The sequence below is a fragment of the Micropterus dolomieu genome, linkage group LG09, assembly GCF_021292245.1.
Source record: "Micropterus dolomieu isolate WLL.071019.BEF.003 ecotype Adirondacks linkage group LG09, ASM2129224v1, whole genome shotgun sequence".
Lineage (NCBI taxonomy): Eukaryota > Metazoa > Chordata > Actinopteri > Centrarchiformes > Centrarchidae > Micropterus > Micropterus dolomieu.
Genome location: NC_060158.1, coordinates 27,377,766 through 27,402,779, shown reverse-complemented (window position 1 = coordinate 27,402,779; position 25,014 = coordinate 27,377,766). Strand labels below are relative to the sequence as shown.

The window sequence follows — 25,014 nt, the reverse complement described above, 5'->3', positions numbered from 1 at the left end:
TTGAGGGTTCACGGAGGGGGCTAGGGAAGAGGTGAGGGAGGAGAGGTAGACGCCAGGGGACGCGGGCACGGAGGACCGAGGAGCAGGCGAAGCACGGGTGGTGAGGCGAGGAGCAGGGAGGAGCCGGGAGGGCGCCGTGGAGGAAGCCCGAGAGGTGAGGACCGGAGGATGAGCCCAGCCGACTGAACGGACGACGAGGGTGAGTGAACCTGGGAGGGAAAACAGACAGAAATACAGGGTTAGTGACTGGAGCGACAGAATGCAGGGAAAAAGAGGAAACAAACAAGGAACATGAGAGCCTGGACGTAGAGGTGGCACCGGGTAAGGAGCAACGACGATCAAGCGAGGATGGTGTGGAGAACCGGGGTTGAAATACAGGCTGGGATGAGGTTGATTACTGGCAGGTGTGGAAGGCAGACGAGGTGGCTGATGAGGTGCAGGTGTAGGTAGTTGGCTGGGCTCAGGAGCCAAGGGAGAGAGGAGGAGAACACAGGGAGGCAGGCAGAGCAAAACAAAGGGTGAAATAAAGTGAGAAAAAAAAAGTAAAACCAGGACACTCACCGTCAGCTGGGCTGTCCCCACAACACAGTTGCCATGTTGACCAAGCAATGGAATTCAGTGACTGTTGTGCCCACGTCGTTACAGAGACCTGCCCCATCACTTTGTGTAGAAAACAGGTGGGGACACAAGGGCTCTGTTTAGGGGTGTGACGATACACTTGGGTCACTAGATCAAGAAGAGAAAATATCTTATAAAACACTATTTTAAAGAAATATTTAATACAATACAAATGGGGTAATGGGGGTCCTCCCCCATAAGAGTTTGAGCATTAAACTCTTAAATTTCTGCATTCTGAACCAATTCTTTGTGGAAATGTCTTTATGTCTTTATTTATATGAAGGGAAGCGCAAAATGACAGGTGACAATACAAAATATAAAAATATGATGGAATCTAATGCAGTAATCAGTAGCTTGTTTTCTTTAGCTAAAGAAAATAACATCTTTTTGGACAATGCACATTTGTCTCTTCTATATTTAAATTGCATTTCATGTTTTCTTATTGTGCAAATAAAGCATTCTCAAAGCAGTTTCATTTGTTATTTAGCATTTCTCATTGCAAGCTGTTTTTCAGAACCTTTTAAAAATATTCTTTCAAAAAGCGGTGAGGACATTCTGATCACCTGAGCTTCCCTCCTCTGTCTCCTCCGAGATTAGGTGAGCCTCACATGGTGCCCAGAGAACCTGAGATGGATGGCATCAAAGAGTACCAGCAGCTTGGGAGAAGTACTGGTACACAAGACAAGCCCCGGTACGCCAAAGAGTAAAATGTATAAGTGAGCCATAAATGGTTGAGGAACACTGACTCTAACATTAGATTTGAATGTCAGATGAAGTATTGTAGTACTGGAAATACACACCTACCCACATACTTTTTTGTGTAGTGATTGGGGGCTGTTTTTATGGTTTGGGCGAGATCAAAAGGTTGGGAATCACTTCAGCTCTTGGTTGATTCATTTCTGAAGCGAGGGAGGCGATAATGGCTTGGGAACTGGAGGGTGGCCGGTTCAACTCCAGCAAAGACCACAGTGTGGAGCATGGAGTGGTTGTTGGACAGGTGTCAATTCACCTCCTGGACACTGACGCGGTGCCCTTAAGCATGGTATCGAACCCCTAACTGCTTGGTTCTGTGGCAGCCCCATCACTCTAACATCTCTCCTAACAGCATGTGTATAGGTCCTGTGTGTGTGTATGTGTAAAAAAGTAATAAATAGAGTGGAAAAAAAATGTAACCCCCCCCCCCCATGGGGATTAATAAAGTAATTCTTCTTCTTCCAGTGTACTGTGTGCTAAACCATTCCTCCTGTCTTTAGTCTACTGAATTGATATATGAAACATAACTGGCTAACAAAGGTCACTGTCTGACCAAACAAATAAAGTAGCGCAAGTATGTGGGAGTAAGAACAGTCTCTTTGCTGCAACATAGTTGCAGGGAAATGAATCGTTATCAACAATGCTGTGCGGGTGCAGGTCTTTTAAAATGAAGCAGGCTGTAGAGTTTCTTCTTGTGATCAGAGTTGGCTGGAAGCTTTGCAATGAGAAACCACAACATTATTAACAACAACGAATCTGTGATTTGATTGATAATTGTCAGAGAAAAAGAATCACAATCCTCATGTGAATCAAAATTTCCTCCTCTCCTAACAGGTCCCGTATTTCTAAGCAGGATGAATGATTGGCTTCCAATTTGTGTCAACAGATTGTGTTTGTCCCTTTCCTATTTTAACATTGCCCCTGTGTCTGGTGTGGAAGAGTTTGAGTGGCCTGCACAGAGCTCTGACTTAAAACCTGGCTGGATTGGTAATCTGGCATACCGAGCAAATGCCTGGCGGGCTGGAGCACCTTTTGGGCTGGTGTGACGTAAATTATGTGTTTATGTAAGTGTATATACACCAGCCCATAAAGCATGGACAGCGGCCCATTGGGTAATTTTCTATACTGACACTGGGCCGGCCCAATCACATCTCTTACTGGCCCCCACTCCCTCTGCTCTCTGTTTCTTGCGTTGCGGCCCCCCAAAAAAATCTTCAGAAGGCTGCCGCCAAATGCGCGAAAATAACCGATATGTTTGCTACCGGGGCTGCAGTAGTGTTAACATCAGCTGAAGCACAGAACGTAGAGCAGCCACAGGCACCAGACGGAGTAAAGGAGAGCAGTGGCCCCTACCAGTCTACAGTGATAGTGAGTGACAAAGTGACAGGGCCGACGGAGAGTGAGCGGAGGTGAAGCGATAAGCGTGGAGTAGCTCAACCTGTAGGGCGGGAGCAGGGATGGAGGGTCATTTACACTGGGGACGCTGGGGACATGTAGGCCACCACTTTTTGAAAGCATTTGTTTAAAATGTTCTGAAAAATGGCTTGCACCAAGAAATGTTAATTAACAAACAGAAATGCTATGAAAAAGGTTTATTTTGCACAATAAGTCTGCAATGCAATGTCAATATAGAAGAAAGCTCTGTGTTGTCCAAAAACGTAACTTAGGCTAAAAACAATAATAAGCTACTGATTACTGCATTATATTCTAGTTTATTTTTATATTCTGAATTGTCACCTGCCACCTGAATTTTGTCTGGTGCAGAAGATGTCTCCAGAATGCAGGAAATGAAGTGTTTAATGCTTAAAATCAGCTACAGTGCTGGACATCACCAATGCTCTTGTGGCTGAATAGGAGCAAATCCCTGCAGCCAGGTTCCAACATGTGCTAGTAAACATGAAAGCAGAAGAGTGGAGGATGTTATAGCAGCAAATTAATGTCCGCAGTCATTTGGAATGACATATCCTACAAAGTTTTCAAATAGTTTGTTTGGGTGTCAACATACTTTTGGCTATATATAGTGTAGTAATCCCATAGTTTCTTTTTATTTTGTTTGTGGAAGTTTGACTTCATTGAGCCCCCTTCCCCTTTGATACCTAACCTGCCTAGACTCATGATGAAGGGAGTGAGCGAGAGAGTGAGGAGGAGGAGAAAGAGAGAGATAGCAAGCCAGAGACAGAAGCAAGAGAGACCAATCTGACCTCAAGAGGAGAGGCAGATAAAGAGATAAAAGGATAAAGAGGGATGAGAGGCGAGATGGAGGATGCAAGAGAGGAAAGGGAAGGAACAGCCTGCTTGCTTCCTGTGTTCATCTATATTTCACTGCACTTTCAATTAGTACCAGTGTGCCTGCAGAGCGGCTGAGAGAGATAAAGAGTAAGATGGAGAGAGAGAGGTTTGCTCCAGGTCACTATGGCCTGGTAATGGCCTCTCTCTCTCTCTCTCTCTCTTTCTCTCTCGAAAGGTGTTTGCAAACATAAAATCTGTTTGCTTTGGCCTGAAGCAGGGCATGAGCTCTTGGTTTGTTACGTATATTTCTCAGGTTATTTTTAATGTGGCAAAACTTCAAGCACGCTGTAATTTATCAAGAGAAGCCACACGGAAGAAGTCTTTATGTTCACTGGCTGGAAAAATAAGGTGGACTTTTTTTCTGGGTTGGGGTGCACTGCCTCAATTTGCACTTTTTCACCCAACCCGGTGCAAGAGGACGTCAAGTTCAAAGTACAAACACAATTTTCTGAATATGATATTGAGACATGGTAGAAATGCATTTTAAAGAACTTTGAAAACTGTTTTGAGCTGATAGTAGAAAGACTTTATGCCCCGAGTTCACCTGATGCAGATAGATGTTCCTGACAAATGTGGACATCAACTTTCATTTCCAAGTTTTTAAAGTTGTGCAAATTCTTGACATTCAAGTTTAAAGCAGTATTTGGAAGTGCACCTCATTGCTTTCTTGCAGAGAATTAGATGAGAAGCTTGACAACATGTCATCATGTCTGCGCGTTAACACAGAGCTCGAGCCAGGAGGGGATTAGCCTATCCTAGTTTAACATAAAAAATGGAAGCAGGGGGGAAAGAACTAGCTTAAAGGTGCCGTAAAATGGAAAACTGTATTTCCCTTGGCATAGTTGAATAAAAGGAGTTCAGTACATGGAACTGATACATTGTGACCCTAAAACACCTTTGTTTCCTCCTTTATATGTAATTCTTGCACGTTCAAAATACCACCGAAAAACGGGTGAATGCCAACAAGTGATAGACGTCAGGCAACATCTCTTATGTTTACACCCCCAAGGTAACACAGATCAGCCCATGTTCCAGAGTTAGTGGTCAAATGATGTCACAGAGCCACAGCTGGAGGTGGTGCAGTGCAGTGTGTGGTTTTCCCTATGATGTCCTCTGGCTGCTCTGCCTCAACTCTGTGATTTATGAAGTTTCCTGATAGACAGATAGCTTTACTTGTTGCTAATGCTACTGATTGCTAACCGCTACCTGTTGCTAACAGTAGCTCCTGTTATCAGATGGCTATGAACCAGCGGTCAAAAACTTCTGTAGTAATGTTAGCAATAGGACAGCTAACTGAGTAGCTAAAGTGGTTAGCTGCTAAAGTAATCAGTAACTTTAAATAAACTCTGTAAATCCCCACGACACTGTACGCAGGATAAGCGGTTGACGATGGATGGATGGATGGAAACTCTGTAAACCAGCAAAAGTGGAGGCAGAGCAGCTTGAGGGCATCAGAGGGAAAACCGGACAATCAGGGGTGTCCTAAAGAGAATGGAGGTAAAACTGTGTGTTCAGAAAGAGGGTGAAAAGAGGTGCTGAAGCAGTGGACAGTATGAAAAAAATAATGTTTATTTATTAAACATTAAAGCATGTAAACATTTTCTAGTAGAAATCCTAAATGCAAGTGTGAAGCTAAAGATGCGCACCTTTAACTCTCCACAAAGTTCAATACACACCTACCAACACCTTTAAAACTAAATAACTACCATGTTATTTCTGATTTATTTATTTCTGTCCACACACAATAATGTTAAAATAAATGTTTGTGGTTTTACTGTGGGAAGATCCACTTAACCCTGTAAGACCCGTGGCTGTAAAATTACATCACTTTTAGCTCTCCAAAAAATACATCTGCAAATGTTTGTTTTTTGAAGGACCACATTTACATAGCCAATGGCCTATTGTTTAGCCTCTCAATGCCATTGGATACTAAATGTGTGTATAGGTCTTCCCATAAGCCCATGAACTCATACAACCTACAAACTTTTCTGGAAACACATCTCCTTGTTTCATCGGACTGGATATATTAACAATGAAGTTAGTAAAATCCCTGATTTTTTTTTTGTGATTGTTAGAATGTCTAGTTCATGTAAATACTAAGTTATTGTGGAATGCATGCTTCAAATTAGATTTTCAGCTTGTTATGTCTTTGTTGGCTGGGTGAGAATGATAGTCAAAATAGCATGTGCACCTTGCACATTACATGGAGACACTTGTTTGCACTTGTTTTCATATAGGATAGTTACTTCACTATTTCTATCATTATCATTTTAATTTTAGACCAGATTTGTATTGTTCTAAATGAATAAATTATTTCTGATTGCAGTATTTTAAGTTCTTACAGTACCAGTATTTGAAATTGTTCCTGTATGTTAGCAGTAAAATATAGTTTACTGTTTTTAATCTGGGCTAATTTTATTTGCCCAAATATCTGCTAGCTTCACAAGGCAAACTCTGTTTGTGGAGTGGTTTGGAGTATGGTTGTTCAAGGACAGACAAATGTTCTGAAATATGGGGGGTTGCATGCATGGCGCATTGTTCAGGGACAGGTGTGAATGTTCGGGAATGAGGGGATGTAAGAGGTCTGGGGGGGTTGCATATTCCTTTTATAATGTTAAATAGAGTGCATATTAAGCTAGCCAGACATTATTGTGTGACTTCAGTAGAATGTTTCACACAATAAGGATTCATTTGCATTATTTTTACTGGAACTACTCTAACTCTTGCAACTATTATGTCCATTTTAGAATGACACCAGCAAGGAGCGTTGTTTACTACAGTATGCTATAATGCCATTGTTGCTGTCTAAAATAGAGAAAGGATGTTGAGATGGAATCATGTACCAGTGATTTGAGTGATGAGGAGGTAGTTGAAAATGTTGAGGAAGTGGACAAAGAGAATCAAACACCCACTGAATGTCCAGCTGATGATGATGATGAGGGCATCGAGCCAACCAACTTAAGCAACTATGCCCCAGGACCGGTATCACTTTCTGCAATAGGATTTAATCAGTTTTAATACTGATTTCTCTGGTCCAGATGTCAGCAGTGGTGCTGATGCTGAACAGGAGACTGTTCAAAGTGCAACAAGCATCCTCTCTCATCCTGGTCAGAATCCATTTCTGCTGCCATCTTCAGATAAGACCATCCTGGGGTAATGGGGGTCCACCTAATGGGGTCCCAGCCACGAAGTCATGTGAACCACCAGTGGAGACAAGGTTTTCATTCTGTTTTGTATATAATATTTTATCCAGTTTTATATTTTTAATAAATTCTCATTCATAAAAATATGACTATTGGGTGATTATTAGTCATGATATTAACTGTTTTAGTGCTATATAAGCAATCGTCACTGCAAATAAACCCTTAGTTGTTATCCACATTTGTTGGACAGTGTGAGTGCAAATACTGAAATTCTGTTCCCAACTAGGCCCAGCGTTGTAATATTACAAAGTTTCCCCAAAAAAATCTAAAATCCTTCATTATCTGCATCAGGCAGGTGAATTTTTTTTTCTTATTGTTTCTGTATGGATCAAACAAAAGAAATAGAGGTGATGGTAGTCAGACTTTGAACAGAGCCTAGCTGCTTCGCTGTGTTGAATCGTTCGGCGAGCTCTAGCTTCATACTATCACAGACTATCAACTGGATGGTATAGCCAATTGCAGATTAGGGTCGAATCATCAATGACTGACACCTGAATATAAGAGAACCTCACATTTCATTCAGATTTTGGTCATCAAACCAAAACAATTGGCTGGAAGGCACTCAAAGATCTACAGAGCTGAGGAGGAACATCATTACTAACAGCATCACTTTTCTTATTGCACTTTAAAAACAAGTATACAATCGATAAAAAATATTGTGGGCTGAGATATTATACAGTGCTACCTGTAGTTGGTCATCAGTCACACCAAAAACTTCCATCTCACCAAGGCTTGCTGTGTCCCATTTGTGTGATTACTGTGTGCTTGTGGCCAGTTGATCCCTTCTAGAGTCAGGAAAAAACTGGTCTCAACCAACTAAATACAGAAGAGCCTGCCAGCCAAATGACAGGCTTGTTGTCAGAGCAGATCAGAGGTAGTGAGGCAGTACTGATGCTACCTCCTCTGACCTGTCTAAGGCTGCAGCTACTGGCTCCTCAGCGGGTACCACTAAGATCCAAGCGTCAGCAGGGTTTTACTGTAACCACTCACTACAGTGACAGAATTCACAATCAGCCACAGAGGAAAAAGTCATCACAGAAATAAATGTCTGTTGTTTTTGTTACAGTACATCACTGAGGTGACCTCAAAGCTAAGAACGTCAAGTTGAAACATTTGTTCCTGTGGAGATGGTTCCCTTAGAGAGCTTAGAGAACTTGTTAACAACCCAAGACCACAAAACATCTTTAAAGTTTGAAATGGACTGCATGCTGGATGTTGTGCGATCAATTAAGACACAATTTCCTGAGCTGGTGGGATGCAAGGCTTTAGTCTTACAGCGAATCTTAGCCCAGTCGATTTGTGTCTATGAAACAAGTTTCTTCAGTTCATCTACTGCAAGTAATGTTTCATCCAACCTTCATCCTCCGCTTTCTTTTGTCTTTGAGTTATATTTAGAGCTCATTTCAGTTTTTACTTTTCAAAAATTAAATATGCAAATCTCTCTGTTTTCAATAGGCCTATTATAAAACGGGTCAAAATCTAATAAAACAAAAAAACTACGACAAAAAGACTAAATTTGCAGCACAAATCCATTTTTATCCATTGTTTCTACTTACTTTCTTTTGGACTCCACATTTTTTTTCCTCAAATAAAAAGTCAGTGTCGCGAAAGAGCTCCATTTATTTTAAACTGCGGTGGTAAGTGTCCTCTTGCTGCTGAAAACATCATAACTTATGTAACCAGAAGTTATGATGTATCCACTTCTTGTGTGTGTGTGTGTGTGTGTAAATTAATAAATGCTGAAAACAATGAAACATAATCATATTTAAAATGAGAGATGTGCTGCCTTCAATTGGAATTTTTTTTCCGATTTGCTCATGGGAAGTGAAGTATACTTTATGAGTGGTATAAAAGAAGTAATGCTGCCAGATGGCTGAGAGCAAAAGTATATGTCATATTACTACTTTTTTCCAACCAGATTCTACAGCCATGCCAGCAGCTCTGTGAGGATGTAATTTTCATTGTAAAAAATAATAATAATAAAAAGAAGTATTGGATGATTTGAGACTTGCACCTGATGATGGAGTTAGATGAAAGGTCAGGGTATCACCCAAGCACAAAAAGACCAGGACTGTCAACTCTAAATTGCATGGCAATTCATCCAATAGCTGTAGAAATATTTCCCTTTGAACCACAAATGCCAACCGGTTGGTTGCAGTAGATGAAAAGTCAGGTGATCGACAAATTCATCCCCTGGGGACCATGAAGATGTGTACATGTCATTCTATCCAATAGTTGTCAAGACATTTTACTAAAAAACAAAAATCAGGAAATGTCGGGGGTCCTCAAAGTGAGTAGGATCCATCATCTGTGGAAAAATATTATGTTATCAAAAAATGAACTGGAGTAGATGATAAATACAACTGATGTAACAACATCAAATGTATGATTGAAGACATGTGAATGAACAAGAAAGCATATTGAGAAAGACCTCTGAGTACTCTAAGGCCTCTTTGGCACACCGTTGAAAACCACTGGAGTACTCTGTGTACTGGTTGGACTGGGGAGAAGGGGAATTGAGGGTGCATGTGAGGCAAGACCATTACTGCTGCATCTAGCAGCTGTTCTCTGGCACCACCTGCTTCTCGAGGGAACTGAGGCCTACAGAGAGGGGACGTCCCCCCCCAAGGCATAACCCTGGGCGATGTATGTCAGCCATATGCCCGGCCTGCTGCAGGGACCAGTGCGACAGGGAAAGAATGACTCCAGTGTTGGAGTTGAGACAGAGAGACACTGTCATGTCAGGCTGCACTCTGGCTGGCAGCTCAGCTGATGTCGCCAGGCCAGGTCATACCCCAGCCATGGAGGACGAGGAGTTCAGGCTCTCCCCCTTCAGCACCTCCGGGACCGTTTTGATGTCAAACATTTTGTCGTTTGATAAAAGTAAAGCCATAGGACACAGAGCAGAAGATGTGACTGTGGGGAAATTAATTAACGTGGGGAAAGGAGTGAAGCACCTGGCTCTGGGCGTGCAGAGCAGATCAGCCGTTTAAATCAATGAAATTGTGTTGGGCTCTCTTTGACCAGCCGGCCAACCCACGGCGGTTTGCAGCATATGAAAGTGTAATGAGATGTCTCTCGCCTGACTCAATGTCACCCCTCTGTTTCAAGTTAGCCTGAGCTGGATGGCAAGTCTATGATATGACACCTTGGGAATTGAAGAGAATTGCCGCCCTTACAAAAAAAGAGAACTTGGAGTCTGGAGGCGGACAGTGTTTTGGGAGAGATTATTCCTCTGATAGATGCAATCTACCTGCCATCCAATCTAACACTCCTCCTGCCTCTCAGGCTCAGCCTGATACAGAAGGTTTTCCTCACACATCCAGTTTTACTCATGGTAGGGTGGAGAGGAAACAACATTCCTTACAATATTTTTGTGGCATGTTCAACTTATGCAAACCACATAAACAACAGTTTGCTTAACACATGTCACACACTCTCTGACCTGAGGGAAAAAAGTATTTAATTGGTGCTAAGTGCTCATTGAGGTGTTTTCCCACTGTATTTCACAGAGATCATCAGTCAGTTACTGTTGATGAAGTGTTGGAAGTGTTTGTCTTTTCTGTCATGTTGGCTATCTGCTCACGTTGTTTATTCTAAAGAAATTGTAAAATAAAAGCCATCGTATACTGCACTAATCAATAGTTTTACATGAGCAATGGCTCACATACTGTAAGTATGTGAAAGGGGCCACTTGAAGCCACTAGAGAATTATGACCCAACTCTTTAGTTCCCCTCAGCTCTAAAGAGGGTTACAGTACATTTTAACTCATATGGTTGGTAAGGTACACTGCTCCTATCAACCTCGTTTCCAGCAGCAGCAGGCAGGTGCTTTCAGCATAAAGCTATTATGAGCCCACTGTACACTACCTGTCACAGACTTGCTAGTGACCACTGTGGAGAATTTACCAGCTAAAGAATATTTTTCTCAGGAGTTGGTGGAAAAGAAAGAGCCAAAAGTAAATATTAGACTTACATAAATGAAAAATGTCTGCATTTATATAGCTCTTTTATCCAAAGCACTTTACAATTGATCAGTCATTCACCCTTTGACACACTCACACAGACACACACACTGTGCAAGGTGCTGGTTTGACTATCAGTAGCAATTTGGCATTCAGTGTTTCTTGCCCACATTTTGGGCAACAGTTTTATCAGAGCTTTCTGCTGAAAACACCAGCCTGCTGCAGCTGGAAAATAGGTTGAGGAGAGCAGTGTACTTGATACCATTATGAGCTAAAAGATGCTAAGACACTGAAACCCAAACTGCGATGGATGAAACATTGTGTTCATGTGTAGTCCTACAATTCACATTATGCAAAACACAACATTCAGTCACAAGTTCTGTAATAAGTGTGTTCAAATAGATGTGTACATACAATTTTTGGCCACACATTATTTGCTAAAATTTGACCACTGAACTCTGCTGTTCATATTTATTCAGCACAAACATGATGTGCGTTTAGGTTTAGCTAGTTAGTAATAAAAGCACAAACTGTGTATTTATGCTCAGATTAGCATCTGATAGAACACAGCAGGGACTCCAGTTCTTTCTGTTTTTCATCCAGTCTCTCTCCTTCTTCCTTTTGTCTACCATTAAGTACAGGTGTCACTAAATTAACCAACAACTTAAAAAATAGAGAGTAGTTCTTTAAGAAGGTTATAAAATGGATTTACACGAGTATATATTTAGTATATATACATCAATCACAAAGATCTAAAGTTTATAGTCACTTTAAAGTTGGATCGAACCACCATCAAAATCTATGCTGTGATGTTATTTGTAAGAGGTGATGATGTCACTCTCGTTTGCCCAGTTTGATCTTCACTCCTCTCTGCTAACACTCCTCTCTCGCAGCTTTTCCATCATCTGATATGGTGTTTCATTGATCTGTTTTCTCTCCTGTTTGTTTCGGCATCTCAACGTGGAGTCAACAAGAGAAAGTCCCAGGGGCAGCAGAGAATGGCTAGAGGTAGAATCGAAGAGTTCAGTGTATTTAAAGACCAAGAAATGATATACATGCAATCAACCAACATACAGAGTCACACCACGACAGGGACTTCCAGGTGTCAGAGAAGAACATCCAGACAAACCAATTATTAGGAAAAGTTTTTCTTTCAAATATTTTCATTTGCAATGATTTTTCTTTTTTGTGCTTGACTTGAATGACTAGTTTAAAGTTTTTGTCCTTTAAATACTGGTTAAGTGAATAAACTGCAGATTTAATGGAGTCTGAGCTTGCCATCCTCTCTCTCTCTACTCACAAAATATCCTTAAAGTAGTCATATCATGCTCATTTTCAGGTTCATCATTTTATTTAGTGGTTGTTTCAGTTTGCATAGTTAAGGACTACTAGCCAATCAGAAGCAGGTCCTGAAAAAACAGTAAACACAGCTTCAGTTTAGCTGTATATCCCCTTACCAACTTAGCAACATGGACTGGAGCCAGAGTTTCAGAGTGCTGAATTATTAATCTGAAAGAAATGAACAAAAGAGTTAACCAATCAAGACTACCAGAAAACATAATGGTGGAGAGATTTTTACACTTTTGATTGTTCAGTTAAAGGTTTAGTTGAATGCATTACCCTGGCAAACTGGCTACCTAGAACAGTGGTGGAAGGAGTACACTTATTATTTACTAAAGTAATTGTAACAGCACAATTAGCCTTTTAATATAGTATATAGTGATGGGAGATTTCAACTGTTGAATAAACGCAACTCGCCATTACTACAGCTGTTTGAACCCAAAGTAAACATTTTGCTGTGATTAAATAGCAATAAACAGATCAGACTGATGCCGAAATAACTACAACTTGATGCAGATTTGTTAAACATATGAATTCATGCTTTGTCAGGTCTGTCAGCAAGACAGCAGGACTACAACTTTTAAAATGTTTGTTTTCTGAATGGAGTTTGGATCGATCAGGGCTATGCTATGCTAACATGGTCACAGTAAAGCTGGAATAAAGTTACAGACACGTTTTCTGAACTCACCAGGTAGTTCAACCTCCTCGCTTTCTTTTCTCCCAGCAATGTCCAATTTTGTCCGTTTTTTATATAAATATGAAGTAGTGCCAAACGACGCTAACAACACTGGAACCTGATGTGCGCAGAATCTAGCTGCTGAGAAGCTCCACTGAAGATAAATCAACGTTGTAATCCCAAAAACTAAAGTAAAAAGCTAATTTAATAAAAGCAGTATACTCCAAGCTTCTCCCACGAGCAAATGGCATAGTTGTCTGAGCATAATCCAGTCGGACTACAGGTGGTTATATGTCCAAAAGCCTTTTTTTAGTTTAGCAGCTCTCCGCCAGCCAGCAGATTTTCAATCTCCCGCTCTGCCTGGCCCTCTCCACACAACGCTCTGAAGCCGTCAGTGACATACAGGCAATCTCAACGCTGACAGGCTATCGCAACTCAGCCTCACACTAATTCCTTCGTGTCAACATAGTCGCATCGCGCCGCCGACAGGAAATCGGGGTTCTATCTTTCATCATCTTTGAATTGACTTTGGATGTAAACTCACCGCCCTGAACGCTCGCTTTGCTCTTGGTCTGAAAGCACCATAAGACAAAGATTGTGTACCAATGAGCAGCTGCAGACAAATGTATCTTTTTTCCTCAGTAGGCTAGTGTCAATAGTATTTAAAGAAAAAATCATTAGACAAATACATGGGACACTAGTTTATTAGCATACCCATGGCTTTGTTTCTTCATTGAATTAATAAAAGTATATATTAGAGTGTAGGATATAAATGTTAGTCTGTTACATTCAAGCCTTTGCCAAATTAGTTCACACAATCTTGACTAAGTCTTAATCTTTCTGTATTTGCAGTATACCGGAGTTTGGTGTCTGTGGCAACATTCCTGCACCACTGACCAGCAGTGATGTGTTTTATGCCAACCAGCAATGATTGGTTAGCCAGAGCTGAAGCGAGGAGCAACCGTAGCAAAGGCAGCAACTCAGTGTGGCAGAGCCTACACGTCATAAGCATGGGTCAGCATGGTGTTGTATAGTTACTCTCACTGTCAGAAAGGGGAGACAAAAGTTCTACACTGCAGCTTAAATGAATGAAAACTCCAAATGAATGAAAATAATCTTTAATAAACTCACTGATGGGATACATTCAGATTTCCATGCATCTCCATCAGAACCATCTGCCAATTAATCCTTCCAGTAAGCTACGGGGCATAGCATGCATTAAACTGATCTGTGAACAATGTGTTTTAGATTTGTAGTTTTCTTATAATATGAGTTTATTATAAAATGAGTGGGAAATGTCCAAACATGCTCACCTGACTGATGTTATTAGACCATTTAGTTTGACATTACTGGCATAATGTTTTGTATTTTGTGTTATTTTTGTGAAATGTAATACAATCTTCCCATACCTTGTGTTTGTGGATAGTAAAAGATTTCCACGGTACACGGACAAAATTCCACAAATAAATAGAAGAAAAGTCACAAAACCGTCACTTAAGCAAATTGCTCCGTTTTTTTGTTAATATGGTTTTACACAACACAAATACATGCTTATGTATAGTTAAATCTTTGTGGCTCGTGGTAAACATTTGTTGATTGTCTTCTGTGGGGTAATAATATAGTCCAATAAAAACGTCCACACCCCCAGGGGCATTTTGCGCCCAGTGAGTTACTCTCATAGGACTGAATGGGGCCTCATATTTTAATGCGATATCCAGGATTATTTCTGTACTGATCATGGCATGACTACCATCGTAAAATTATGATGTCACAATTGGGTTTAATTGCCAGAGACCCCTCACATATATCTTCAACTTTTCCTCATGTGCACATTAAATCTAATTCATTTTAATAGCTCTTTATGCCCTTCGTTTCTACTGATTTACTAAATTACTTTATTTCACTGTATTATTTTTAATATTGAGAGTGTAGAAAAGAATGATGATCAGGAACAGTGCAATAAAGAAAATTATATTCCTACACTGTTAAAAGACATATTAAGCCCTTACACATGTATGTTATGCTAATTTCCTTTGTCTTACTTTTCCCTTGGATAAGAGCAACAATGTTAATAAAATATGAACTACACTGTCACACTGACTGACCCAGGCACATTTCTATGCAAGACAAATCGTTTTTTTCAAGTCTTCACCCTCCCCCACAAAAGAAACAATCAACTTCCAGATCAATTAGCATTCAGTATCAAATCTCTCACAGCGTGTACTAAGCCTGAGCTGCGTATTATTGAAGGGATAATTGTTGCCTTGCGGTGGTTTGAAGTTGCTCGCTGACTGACTGACTGACACTGATACATACACATACATGAACAGTAATTACTAACAAGCACATGAAGACACATAAAGAGTGAGTGACACTGATAATTAACGCACATGCAACACATGCACTCCTCTTTCTTGTGCCTTTCAGAGGGGCCTGTGTACACCCCAGTCAGAATAATCCATCTCCATCATGTCGACACAGCGCTCTGTCTCTAAGATTGTCACACTCACTAATTACTCTTTAAGATAATCAGCCTGTGTGGCTGGAGATGCAGCTCTCCTCCATGGCTCTGTCTTCCCGGGATATGAGAGGTTTAATCTGTGGCGAGATCAGAGCTACTGGGAGCAGGAGGAGGAGGGATGGGAAAGGGACGGAGGGAGGCGGGTGGAAATGAGAAGGAATTTGGGCATCTTAACAAACTCTTAATTACGTTCTCTATCCTCTGCTGGTGGCAGGCATAAATGGCGGTCCCTGGGGAGCCTCTGATCCACTTTCTGATCTGCAGAATTCACAGCCGAGCTGCTGATCAAAAAGATGGAGCGGCCTAGATGCTTCAAACACATGGGACCTTTTTCCAGCGTGGGACTCATAGCTTGTCATTGAGCGGAAGTTTGAATTGTTGAAATTCATGCTCAAAAAAAAAGAAGACAAAAAAAAACAGCTCCCTTTAAAGACAAGGAAAAACAGAGAATTTGAAGAGAAACAGGGAGTGTTCAGTGGCTGCATGAATTGATAATGAGCATTCATGCAACGTGCTGAAGGCGTTTGTCCCATATATGAGGCAGAATTCATTGGAGATGACCTCCACCCACGTTCTTGCTGTTCTAATATACCAGGCACAGCTTTGATGTTTGCCATCAGCTGAATCCCTGGGGAGGCTATGCTGTTATAAACCACAGCAGTGGGCGCACTGCAACGCACTAGCCAGCAGGAAGTCCCATCAGCCTGTCCCAGTCACTCCCTGGTAACTGCATGGGGTCAGAAGGCCACTGAGACTGGATCAGCACACGTAACTGTACAGTAGGTCAGCTGACCACCATTGTGATGAGCAATGAAAGAGAAAAAAATGTCACTGTGGAAAAAAATGTATCTCAGAATTTGATGTCTTTTTAACTTTGGTTGAGACAATTATACTTGTCTTTAGACTTGTAATCTTTCATGCCATGGCCATGAAAGAATATAATTTCTGATTGGCTGGCAGGTGTTAATTAAGACTGCATAACGGCACACATTAAACAAAGCCCTGGAGCACAGTTTGACCACTTTTATAATAAATTAGTGCACAAGGTATATTAACTGGAAGTAACCATAGCAACAGTACTTCTGTTTGATAACTCTCACTGAAACGGACCATCACTTCAACTAACCACAAACAAACAAAATGGTTTATGATTTGAAGCCAGCCTACCTTGCAATACTTTTCTGAGTGGCCATGGCATTAAGCTTGGTAATAGACTTGCCCGTGTCCTGATGAAGAAAATAGGATAGTGCTCTTCGCCTTCACCTTGTATTTTTACGTATCGAAAATTCCAGTTTATGTGTATTATATATGTGTAGCAATCAGGTGTCTGCTACCATTCTACTAAAACATGCTTATTGTATCTAACAGACCTTATTAGAAGCAAAGTGGATGGAGGGAAGTCTTGTCTTATGGTCACGCTGCATTTGCACACAGTATTTGATACAATAGATCACAGCATTTTATGAATGAAATTTAAGCCATGGGTTTTAGTGGGCTGACACTAAATTGGGTCCAGTCATACTAAATAAATAGTACTCAATTGGTTGACGTTGATGGGACGTATGGAATTATGGGATGTGGGGTGTCACAGTGTAGTATCCTGGGTCTATAAATGACTTTAAAACAACTGCCTCGTGCAATTTAGTTTTATATGCTGCCGATTCCGTTTCATTGGCAAGACAGTAACACATAGTTGCTCTGACATCAATGGCAATTGTAAGTCGCTCTGGATAAAAGCAGCAGCTAAACAAATAAAAAATCTAAAGAAAAACAACACAAAGATAAAACAATCATTAAGAAAACTCTCAGTGAGGAACTTCAAAATGTAAGTTGATGGCAAGCAGATAATAGAATATCCCTACCCCTATTTTTTTTTCTGAAATGTAATTATTCCACGCAAATGTGCATTGTCAATGTATGTCCACTAAAAGTGCTTGTTTTTACCACTGACAGGCTCAGATTGTTATTGCAAGTGTCTTACTACATTATGGAAAGGACCCCACAGAGATAAAAGAGTAGAGATAAAGAGTAAAGTTAAAAAGAATCAGTGCTGACTATGATTTCACAGGGGAAGCGAACACTGGTCTCCTGGGTAACTCAAACGTACGTATAGATATGCATCAGTGGTTTTTGAATTGGATTATCTATCTATCTATCTATCTATCTATATGTGACTCGTAATCTATCTAGCTAGATTCATTTATATATGTGTGTGTGTGATGTTTTATTGTACTCACTCAATTTTTATTGTACTCACTATGCACTCACTTTGGTTGCCAGTGGTTTAGACATTAATGGCTGTGTGATGTGTTATTTTGAGGGGACAGCAAATTTACACTGTTATACAAGCTGTACACTCACTACTTTATATTGTAGTAAGTGTAATTTCTTCAGTGTTGTCACATGAAAAGATATAATCAAATATTTACAACAATGTGAGGGGTGTACTCACTTTTTTGAGATACTGAATGTCTCTTTTGTTAGACTACAATTATTATAGAAAGCGCAAAAACAGTTTTATCAAAACAATTAGCTATTTATTTACAGGGAATGATTAATACTCGGAGTACTTTCCTGGGATTCAATAGAGAATTTGAGTGTCTCTCACTAACAGACACACACAACAGCACCATACAGTTTATGCAGATATCATACACTATACAGAGCTCGCATATCAGCCCACAACCTTTGTCAGATCACAAAATTCCATATCCTGTGAAATATGGGGACGTCTCTGAACTAGCTGCAGAAGAACATGGGAGATTAGGGGGGGAAAGTGCATTAAGATGCTTCGGTTGTAAATATATACGAGGAGGGAGAGAGTGAGAGGGAGAAGGAGTGTAGGTTTTTAAGTTGCTGTCACTGGGCTGTCACCGTGTCTGTCAGAACAGATCCATCACGGCTCTGACACATCAGGTTTCACATTTGCATGGAGTGCAGCAGGAGCCCGTCCTTATTATGCATTCTGTCTCACACTAACCTTCCTCTCTCTACCAGATGAACTAACTAGCATCCAAGAGGCATATTTTATAGAACGGCATGAGCTGGGGATGATGGAGAGCTGTTATTGGCTTCTGACAGTATGTGTGTGTGTGCGTGTGTATGTGTGTGTAGCACTGGGTGCCGCCATCTTCCCAGGTGTACAGGGCTCAGCCATCTTGTCAGGTGAGCTGCTGCTAACTAACTATATGTTACATTGACTTTCTCTCTGTAGGTTCACGCCACACACACACAGCAACAGAGGTGAGGGGGCGATGAGGACACAGCCGTGTGTTTGTGTGTGCGCGTGAATGTGTGGCACAGTATGGCGGTGCAGATGCAGTCAGTCCCTCAGTGAGGAAGCGTCCGCTGGGACAGACACAGCTGTGGCATGGCATCGAGTTGCTAACGAGCCTTATCACACAGGCGCTAGACTAGACACCAAAACACACACACATACACACACACACACACACATGTCCACATGCAGGGAGTTGCGCACAAATACACACTCACAGTCAGTCCCAAAGCTGAGGTGAGGGCTGATATACTGGTGTGTCGAACTGTCCATCATACACACACACACACATATATACACACACACATTCACACACACACCTGTTTTCTATGCAACCATTCATTCACATATACAAAGACGCACACCTCAAACACACACACATACAGCTAATGATGTGCTACCATGATAATTATTAGTTAACTCTATGACATATTATCACTGCTGTTAATGTACAAACCTCCATTCAAGTTGTTGTAAATCTTTAATAATAAATCAGTAAATAGAGGGTTTGCGTTGATGTCACTTCCCTTTCCGGAACACTGAAAACATCTGTTACCATGGCTGCGTTTAGCAAACCGGGAGTAAAACAAGTGATTATTAGCTCAAATTAAAGGCTGTCGGACTCGACAGTGATCCTTACTGCTTACCAAAGAACCAGTGGTCCAGCTCTTTCCCATTTTAGATGTGTTATTTGTGTTTTTGCTGATTCAATCTAACACTGCTGCTTGTCTTTCTGCCACTCAGTGAGCGTAACTGCGTTCTGTGATGTCACGCGCATACCCTCTTTAAAAACCTGCTTGAAATCTAACAAAAACGTCAGAAGATTTATTTTATTTCAGGTTATGACAACTTTGTTCTTTAGTTTTGGTCATAATTTCTGTAATAATGGAATAAAACTTACTAAGTTAATTACTAAGACCCAGGAATGAGGGGTCTTTGCTGAAAAGGAAATCAGACTGGGCAAGAAACATGAGCAGTCAGGTTGTAAACGAATCTCAAGCTTAACCTAACTTAATTGGAGGAGAAAACTAATGTAAACCCATACTGTCTGTTTTAAACATCCTTCACAGTTTACAGAAAGACTTCCTAGTTCAACTTTGACCTACCTTACTCAACATAGTTTTGTACACACACTGTTTACCTGGGCAATTAACAATTATTTTGTTGGTTTGTATAAAACCTCTTTGATTGTCTGACTGCTTGTGTGTCTGTTACTGTCATTGTAGCATTGTTGCTGTTTTCCAGAGTACAACGTTATTACTCAATAAACCAGATTTAAGTTACATAATATTGTAATTCTGATTCTCCATATTGTAGTTTTACTATTGCGATTTCTATCTGTCCGTGTATATCCCTCCACAGCTCCACTTCCTGGAGTGTTTCACTTTTTCCCCTTATCCAAATTGTGATAACGACAGAGAGGGCTGTATGCTGTACAAATTGTGAAGTCCTCTGAGGCAACTTTGCAATTTGTGATTTCGGCCTATATCAGTAAAACTGACTTGACTTGAGGGTCAGATTAAAGACAAACCTCTTTGTATTGTTCTTTAAGAGTTCATATCCAGAAGATACAAGGTTTTCACCTGACAGCAATGCACATGGGATTGTAGATGTGAATAACAGAGACACACACAATAAAACATCTATGTTCTTATTTGTTTTTATTTTACAGTCACCAGATGAGCAGATACATCATTTTAGAAAAGAAATTGATATTTGCAAAAAAATTATAATACAATTTTCTCAATATAGATTATGTACAGAATGAAATGTCGAACTGAAACAGCATTCTGCCTCTTTGTCATCAAGAAGACAAAGCAACGAGGGGTCTGAATGGTCCTCCATAGACCCATCTCCCTTACCAATAAATATAAACTGTATATATTATGTATGCTGCACTCATCCAGGCATGGACAATATCGGGGCAAGTTAGTTCTCAACAATATTCCCTTAATCAGTTCTTGTACATCACTGTGCTACACACACACACACACGCTCGCACACCCACAAGAAGCTTGACACACAAGTGCACACGGGCCAGAGAACAAATTACAGTTGGGTTACAACAATGGGCCATCTTAACTCATGAAAAGAAAAGAAGAAAGCAAAAGAAATGTGTATGGAAATACCCGTCATTGTCCTTGATCAGGAGGGAGACGTCTGGTTCTGGTCAAAGCTCGCCAGAGCTGGCTGAGTAGCACTTGACATTTGGCCTGATTCAAACAGCCAATTCTACAGAAAGCTACCGAGCTGGAAAATCTCTCCCAGTCTCACAGATCCTGCTTACTCCTTTAACTCCATGCCTCCCATTCAGTCTCTCTCTGTATCTATCTACCTTTCTTCTCTCTCTCTTGTTCCGATTCTCTCTGTCATGAGTGGGACAGGTGCCAGGACATGGGTTGGCGAAAGCCCCCTTTGCCTGTTTTCCCTCTGGGAATGGAGAAAATAAAATGCACACGGAAGCTCCCATCCAGGCTGTATTGAAACAGGACAGACATCTGCACAATCACAAAACGAGCACAAGAAAAGACAACAACTAACGAAAGCCATGGCCAGGATAGGGCGGTGAATGCTTGTAAAGGGGATGCTTAAAGGACTTGAAGGACACTAAAAGCACAAAGCTTGCCAGCCGCTTTACCTTGTCGCTGGGCATCACCTCTCAAAAATCGCCCTCCTTGTTCCTGGCGGGGGGGAAGAATTATGACTTTGTGCCGATGAGCGAATCCACACACTTGCATAAATCATCCATCTTGTTTGGCGGTTAATTACTCTTGTTTACCCTCCGAGTAACCTCGGGATGGGGTGGCGTGATAGGAGGGAGCCTGGGAAGAAGAGATAGCACCAAATAGTAATCTGCTGACGTTGTTCATCAGTGTGCAATTCGCAGGAGTAAAAGCACATAGTAGGCTTGAACCTGTGTGTTAGTAAATTAGAGAAGGTTGCATTGGGTCTGAGGACGGCAGCTCCATCAACATCCTGGCCTGACCACAGCTGCTCGCTAAGCTGTTCTGGGGTCAGTCGGTGAAGGAGCCACGCTGAGGCAGCCCAGCACAGGCCAATCAGAGAGCTCCTCAGGATGTACAGCAGGCTCTGATCGTTGCTTATTTCATTACGGGGAAAGCTACATAAATCCACAAAATGGAGAGGAAGAGGCACAGAGGGAATATTTGCATTTCTCCTTTCCTATCATCTCCTCTCAATGCCCCCATCCCCAACACCACCCCTTTCAATCCCTCCCCCATTTAGTGCAGAGTGACTTTAATCATCACTTTCGCCAAAACACATTAAGCCGGTGTGTCCGGAGTTGAAGAGGGAGAGGGGGGTTGAAAAAACACAGAGTGGCGCATTAGATTTGCAATAGTGATGCATCACTCTGGCATTACTTTGGAGATTAAAGAAGGGACGTTGCATTTCAATGGAGTGTTGCTGATGGTTGACTGATGGATGACTGTCCTCCCGCGCTGAACCGAACATGAAGCACCACTGTCCACCAGGTAGATAAGTCACACTGACCCTGGAGCTCCCTTCATTTCTATCCCTCTACCCCTTTTGTTCGTATTCCCTCTACTTCTAAAACCCTAATTTTTTCTTCATCCTGAAACCTCAAAGCCTCCCCTGCTTTTTAACCCCCAATCTGAAAGCACCTCTACATTGAAATATATTTATGCAGCTGTTTGATCATGTTCTCAAGTCAAAAACAACACTTCCTTTGTAGGAGGTGATAATACTGTTAAGTGGATTGCATACATTAAACTTAAGCCAACACACAACGTGACATTGCCTGATCTTTGTGTTACTGCATCTGTATAGGAAGAATGGATGTAAAGTGCTTGAGAGCTTAGGATAGGCAGGACGAGATTGGGAGGAGTTCATAAAAACACAAAAAAACACACAAAAAACTGAAGGGCATGAACGGGGTGGGGGTGGTGCTTTAAAACTGGGCTAACTGGGTGCAGATTCAATGTGGAGACAGAAGGCTTTTTTATGGGGGTAGGGGTAAGATGTGGGGATGTAGGGAGTCCCCAGGAAACATAATGACAATACATATTTTGTTCTACAGTCTCAGAGAAACAGAATCACAGTCATTCAGTCCAAGGGTGCAGCCCACCAGCAGCCTGGCCCAGTGGGTGAGCTTTCCGGTCATGTGTCTATCCAAACCCTTATGTCAGGGTTCACCCTGGCACCCAACTCTGGTTGCTGTGTGCTGGTGGAGGGCAAGCAAACGCCCCCAAGCTCATACCCATTCCCATGCCCACGCCTTGGGACAGAGAGCCATCAAAGTTGAAGTCAATGCTCTCTGTGTCCATAAAGTCACTGAGCAGGATGGAATCTACATCACAGTCCAGGCTATTAGGGACATTCTCCATCTCCAGGTTGGCAGCCATTCTACTGTGAGAGTGCTGTTGCCCCTGATAACCAGCGTTCCCCGGCTGGTGGTTGTTGTGGTAGTAGCCATGCCAGGAGTCGGTCATACCCTGATGATGAGCCCCGGGGTAAGGCTGGTGACGAGGGTGAGGTGCAGATGCCAGGCGGCAGGGGTCCTGGGGAACATCCATGACGCTGGCAGGGTTGGGCGGCAGGGACGGTGATGTCGGGAGGTGTGGGCGTGGCCCATAGTGATTAGAGGTCTTGAGGCTGTAGGGCTGCAGGATGTCAGTGCTAACCCGTGGGGAGAGGGCCTGGGGTTGTGGCCCACTGTGCATAGGGTTATGAGGGTTGTGGGGGTGTTGGTTGTGCATGTGACTCTGGCTGGAGCGAGGGTTGTGATCATGGCTGGCATTTACTTTGTTACTATGACTGTGCTCGTGACTCTGACGGTAGTCATGCGCTGCATGGGGCTTGTGGCTGTGGCTGTAGTCGAGGCTGGCTTGGTGTTTGTGACCCTGATTGTGGTTCTGATGGTGGGTTGTGTTCTGTTCATGAACTGAGCCATGGCCATTGTGTAGGCTGGGAGTGTGAGCATGCTCTTGGCTGTGATTGTGGTTATGATTGTGGCTTCGATTCTGATTGTGACTGTGCTGGCTGTGAACGCCATTGGTTCCCTGTGTCATTAGTGTGTGTGTTTCCCGTCCCTGGCCCAGCACTGTGTCTTTGTTGCAGTACGGAGGACCTCCAGTAAGAAGACTCTGCAGGGCGTTGTTCTCTGAGTAGCCCCTCATTGGGCGCTGGAAGCTAACTGGCTTGTTCTCCTGGATGGTCTCCATGGGAGTGTGGTGTCGGAGCATGCCCATGGAAGGCTGTGCGTACATGGGCCCACAGTAGGAGCCCTCTGCCTTGGGCCCAGGCACGTAGGGATAACCATTGCATTTGATTTGCGGTGGCTGGGGGTAGCTGCTCTCATCTAGACTGATAGCCCCAGTCAGGTCAGTCAGCTGGGGCAGCTCCACAGTGGGGCAGTGGCCCCCAGTGCCCAGGGCCGGGGAGCGTGTGCTGCTAGGGCTGGGGTATAGTCGAGGAGATGCTGAACAGGACAGTCCACCCTCCTCTGGTTCATCAGCCTCCGCCTCAGCCAGGATCGGAGACAGGCAGCCACTCAGTGTGGAGGCAGAGGAGGAGGTGCGGGAATGGAGGTCCGTCCAGGTGTCATACTCCTCACCCCCCATGCCCACACCTCCCTTCCCTGCTGGACTACCATGCTCTGGGGAGCCTTGCATTGCAGGTCCGGCCCCCTGACCTTGCCCCCGTCCGAGGCCTATGGCCCCTGCTCTCTTACGGCTAATGCGACCCTTGGTCTTCAGGTAGCGGGTGCTGTTGTCTACAGAGGCCGCACGTCGTCTTGGTCCCTTCCCCATCTTCCCTCCTTCTGGGTTCAGCATCCACCATGAACTCTTCCCCGTCCCTTCATTTTGCACCCGGATGAAGCGGCTGTGCAGGGACAGATTGTGTCTGATTGAATTCTGGAACGAGAGAGAAAGATGGGAAAGAAATAGGGGGAGAGAGGGAAAAGGAGGCAGAAATGGGAGAGAGAAAAGAAGAGATAAGCATTAACTCCCAAGGGAACATTTAGGGTTAAATAATCATTTCTTGAGAACACAAAGTCATTTCAAATTATGGCCAAACTATCAAGGCTGCACGGCAAGTGAGAAAAAGATGGATAAAGAAAGAGAGGGGGGGGGCAAAGAGGGCATGGAGAGTGAAGGACCAATCGATACCTCCCCTGACCAGCCTCTCCTCTCCACACGCGCTCACTGAGTCATAATGTGGACATGGGTGCAGCCTCCACATCAAACCATCACCAAGGTTACAGAAATGAATCACGCATGGCAACCCAATCGCAGACAGTCCATATCGATTGCAGGGCCTCCAAATATGAGAGCCTGAGACCCAGCCAGAGACAGGGAGGGAGGGAAGGAGAGGAAGGGAGGGAGAGG

The 25,014-nt window shown here is 42.6% G+C and overlaps 2 protein-coding genes across 2 annotated transcripts in view; both read right to left on the bottom strand.

Annotated features, from left to right (window-relative positions):
* LOC123977056 (retinoic acid receptor beta-like) overlaps positions 1–25,014 on the bottom strand; it is a 182,034-nt gene that overhangs the window by 44,111 nt on the left and 112,909 nt on the right. The window lies entirely within an intron of this gene.
* foxo6b (forkhead box O6 b) lies at positions 22,816–24,555 on the bottom strand (the record flags this gene model as incomplete). Its single annotated transcript, XM_046059525.1, has 1 exon — positions 22,816–24,555. A coding segment is annotated over one exon (1,740 nt), but the record flags the coding sequence as incomplete, so codon positions are not given.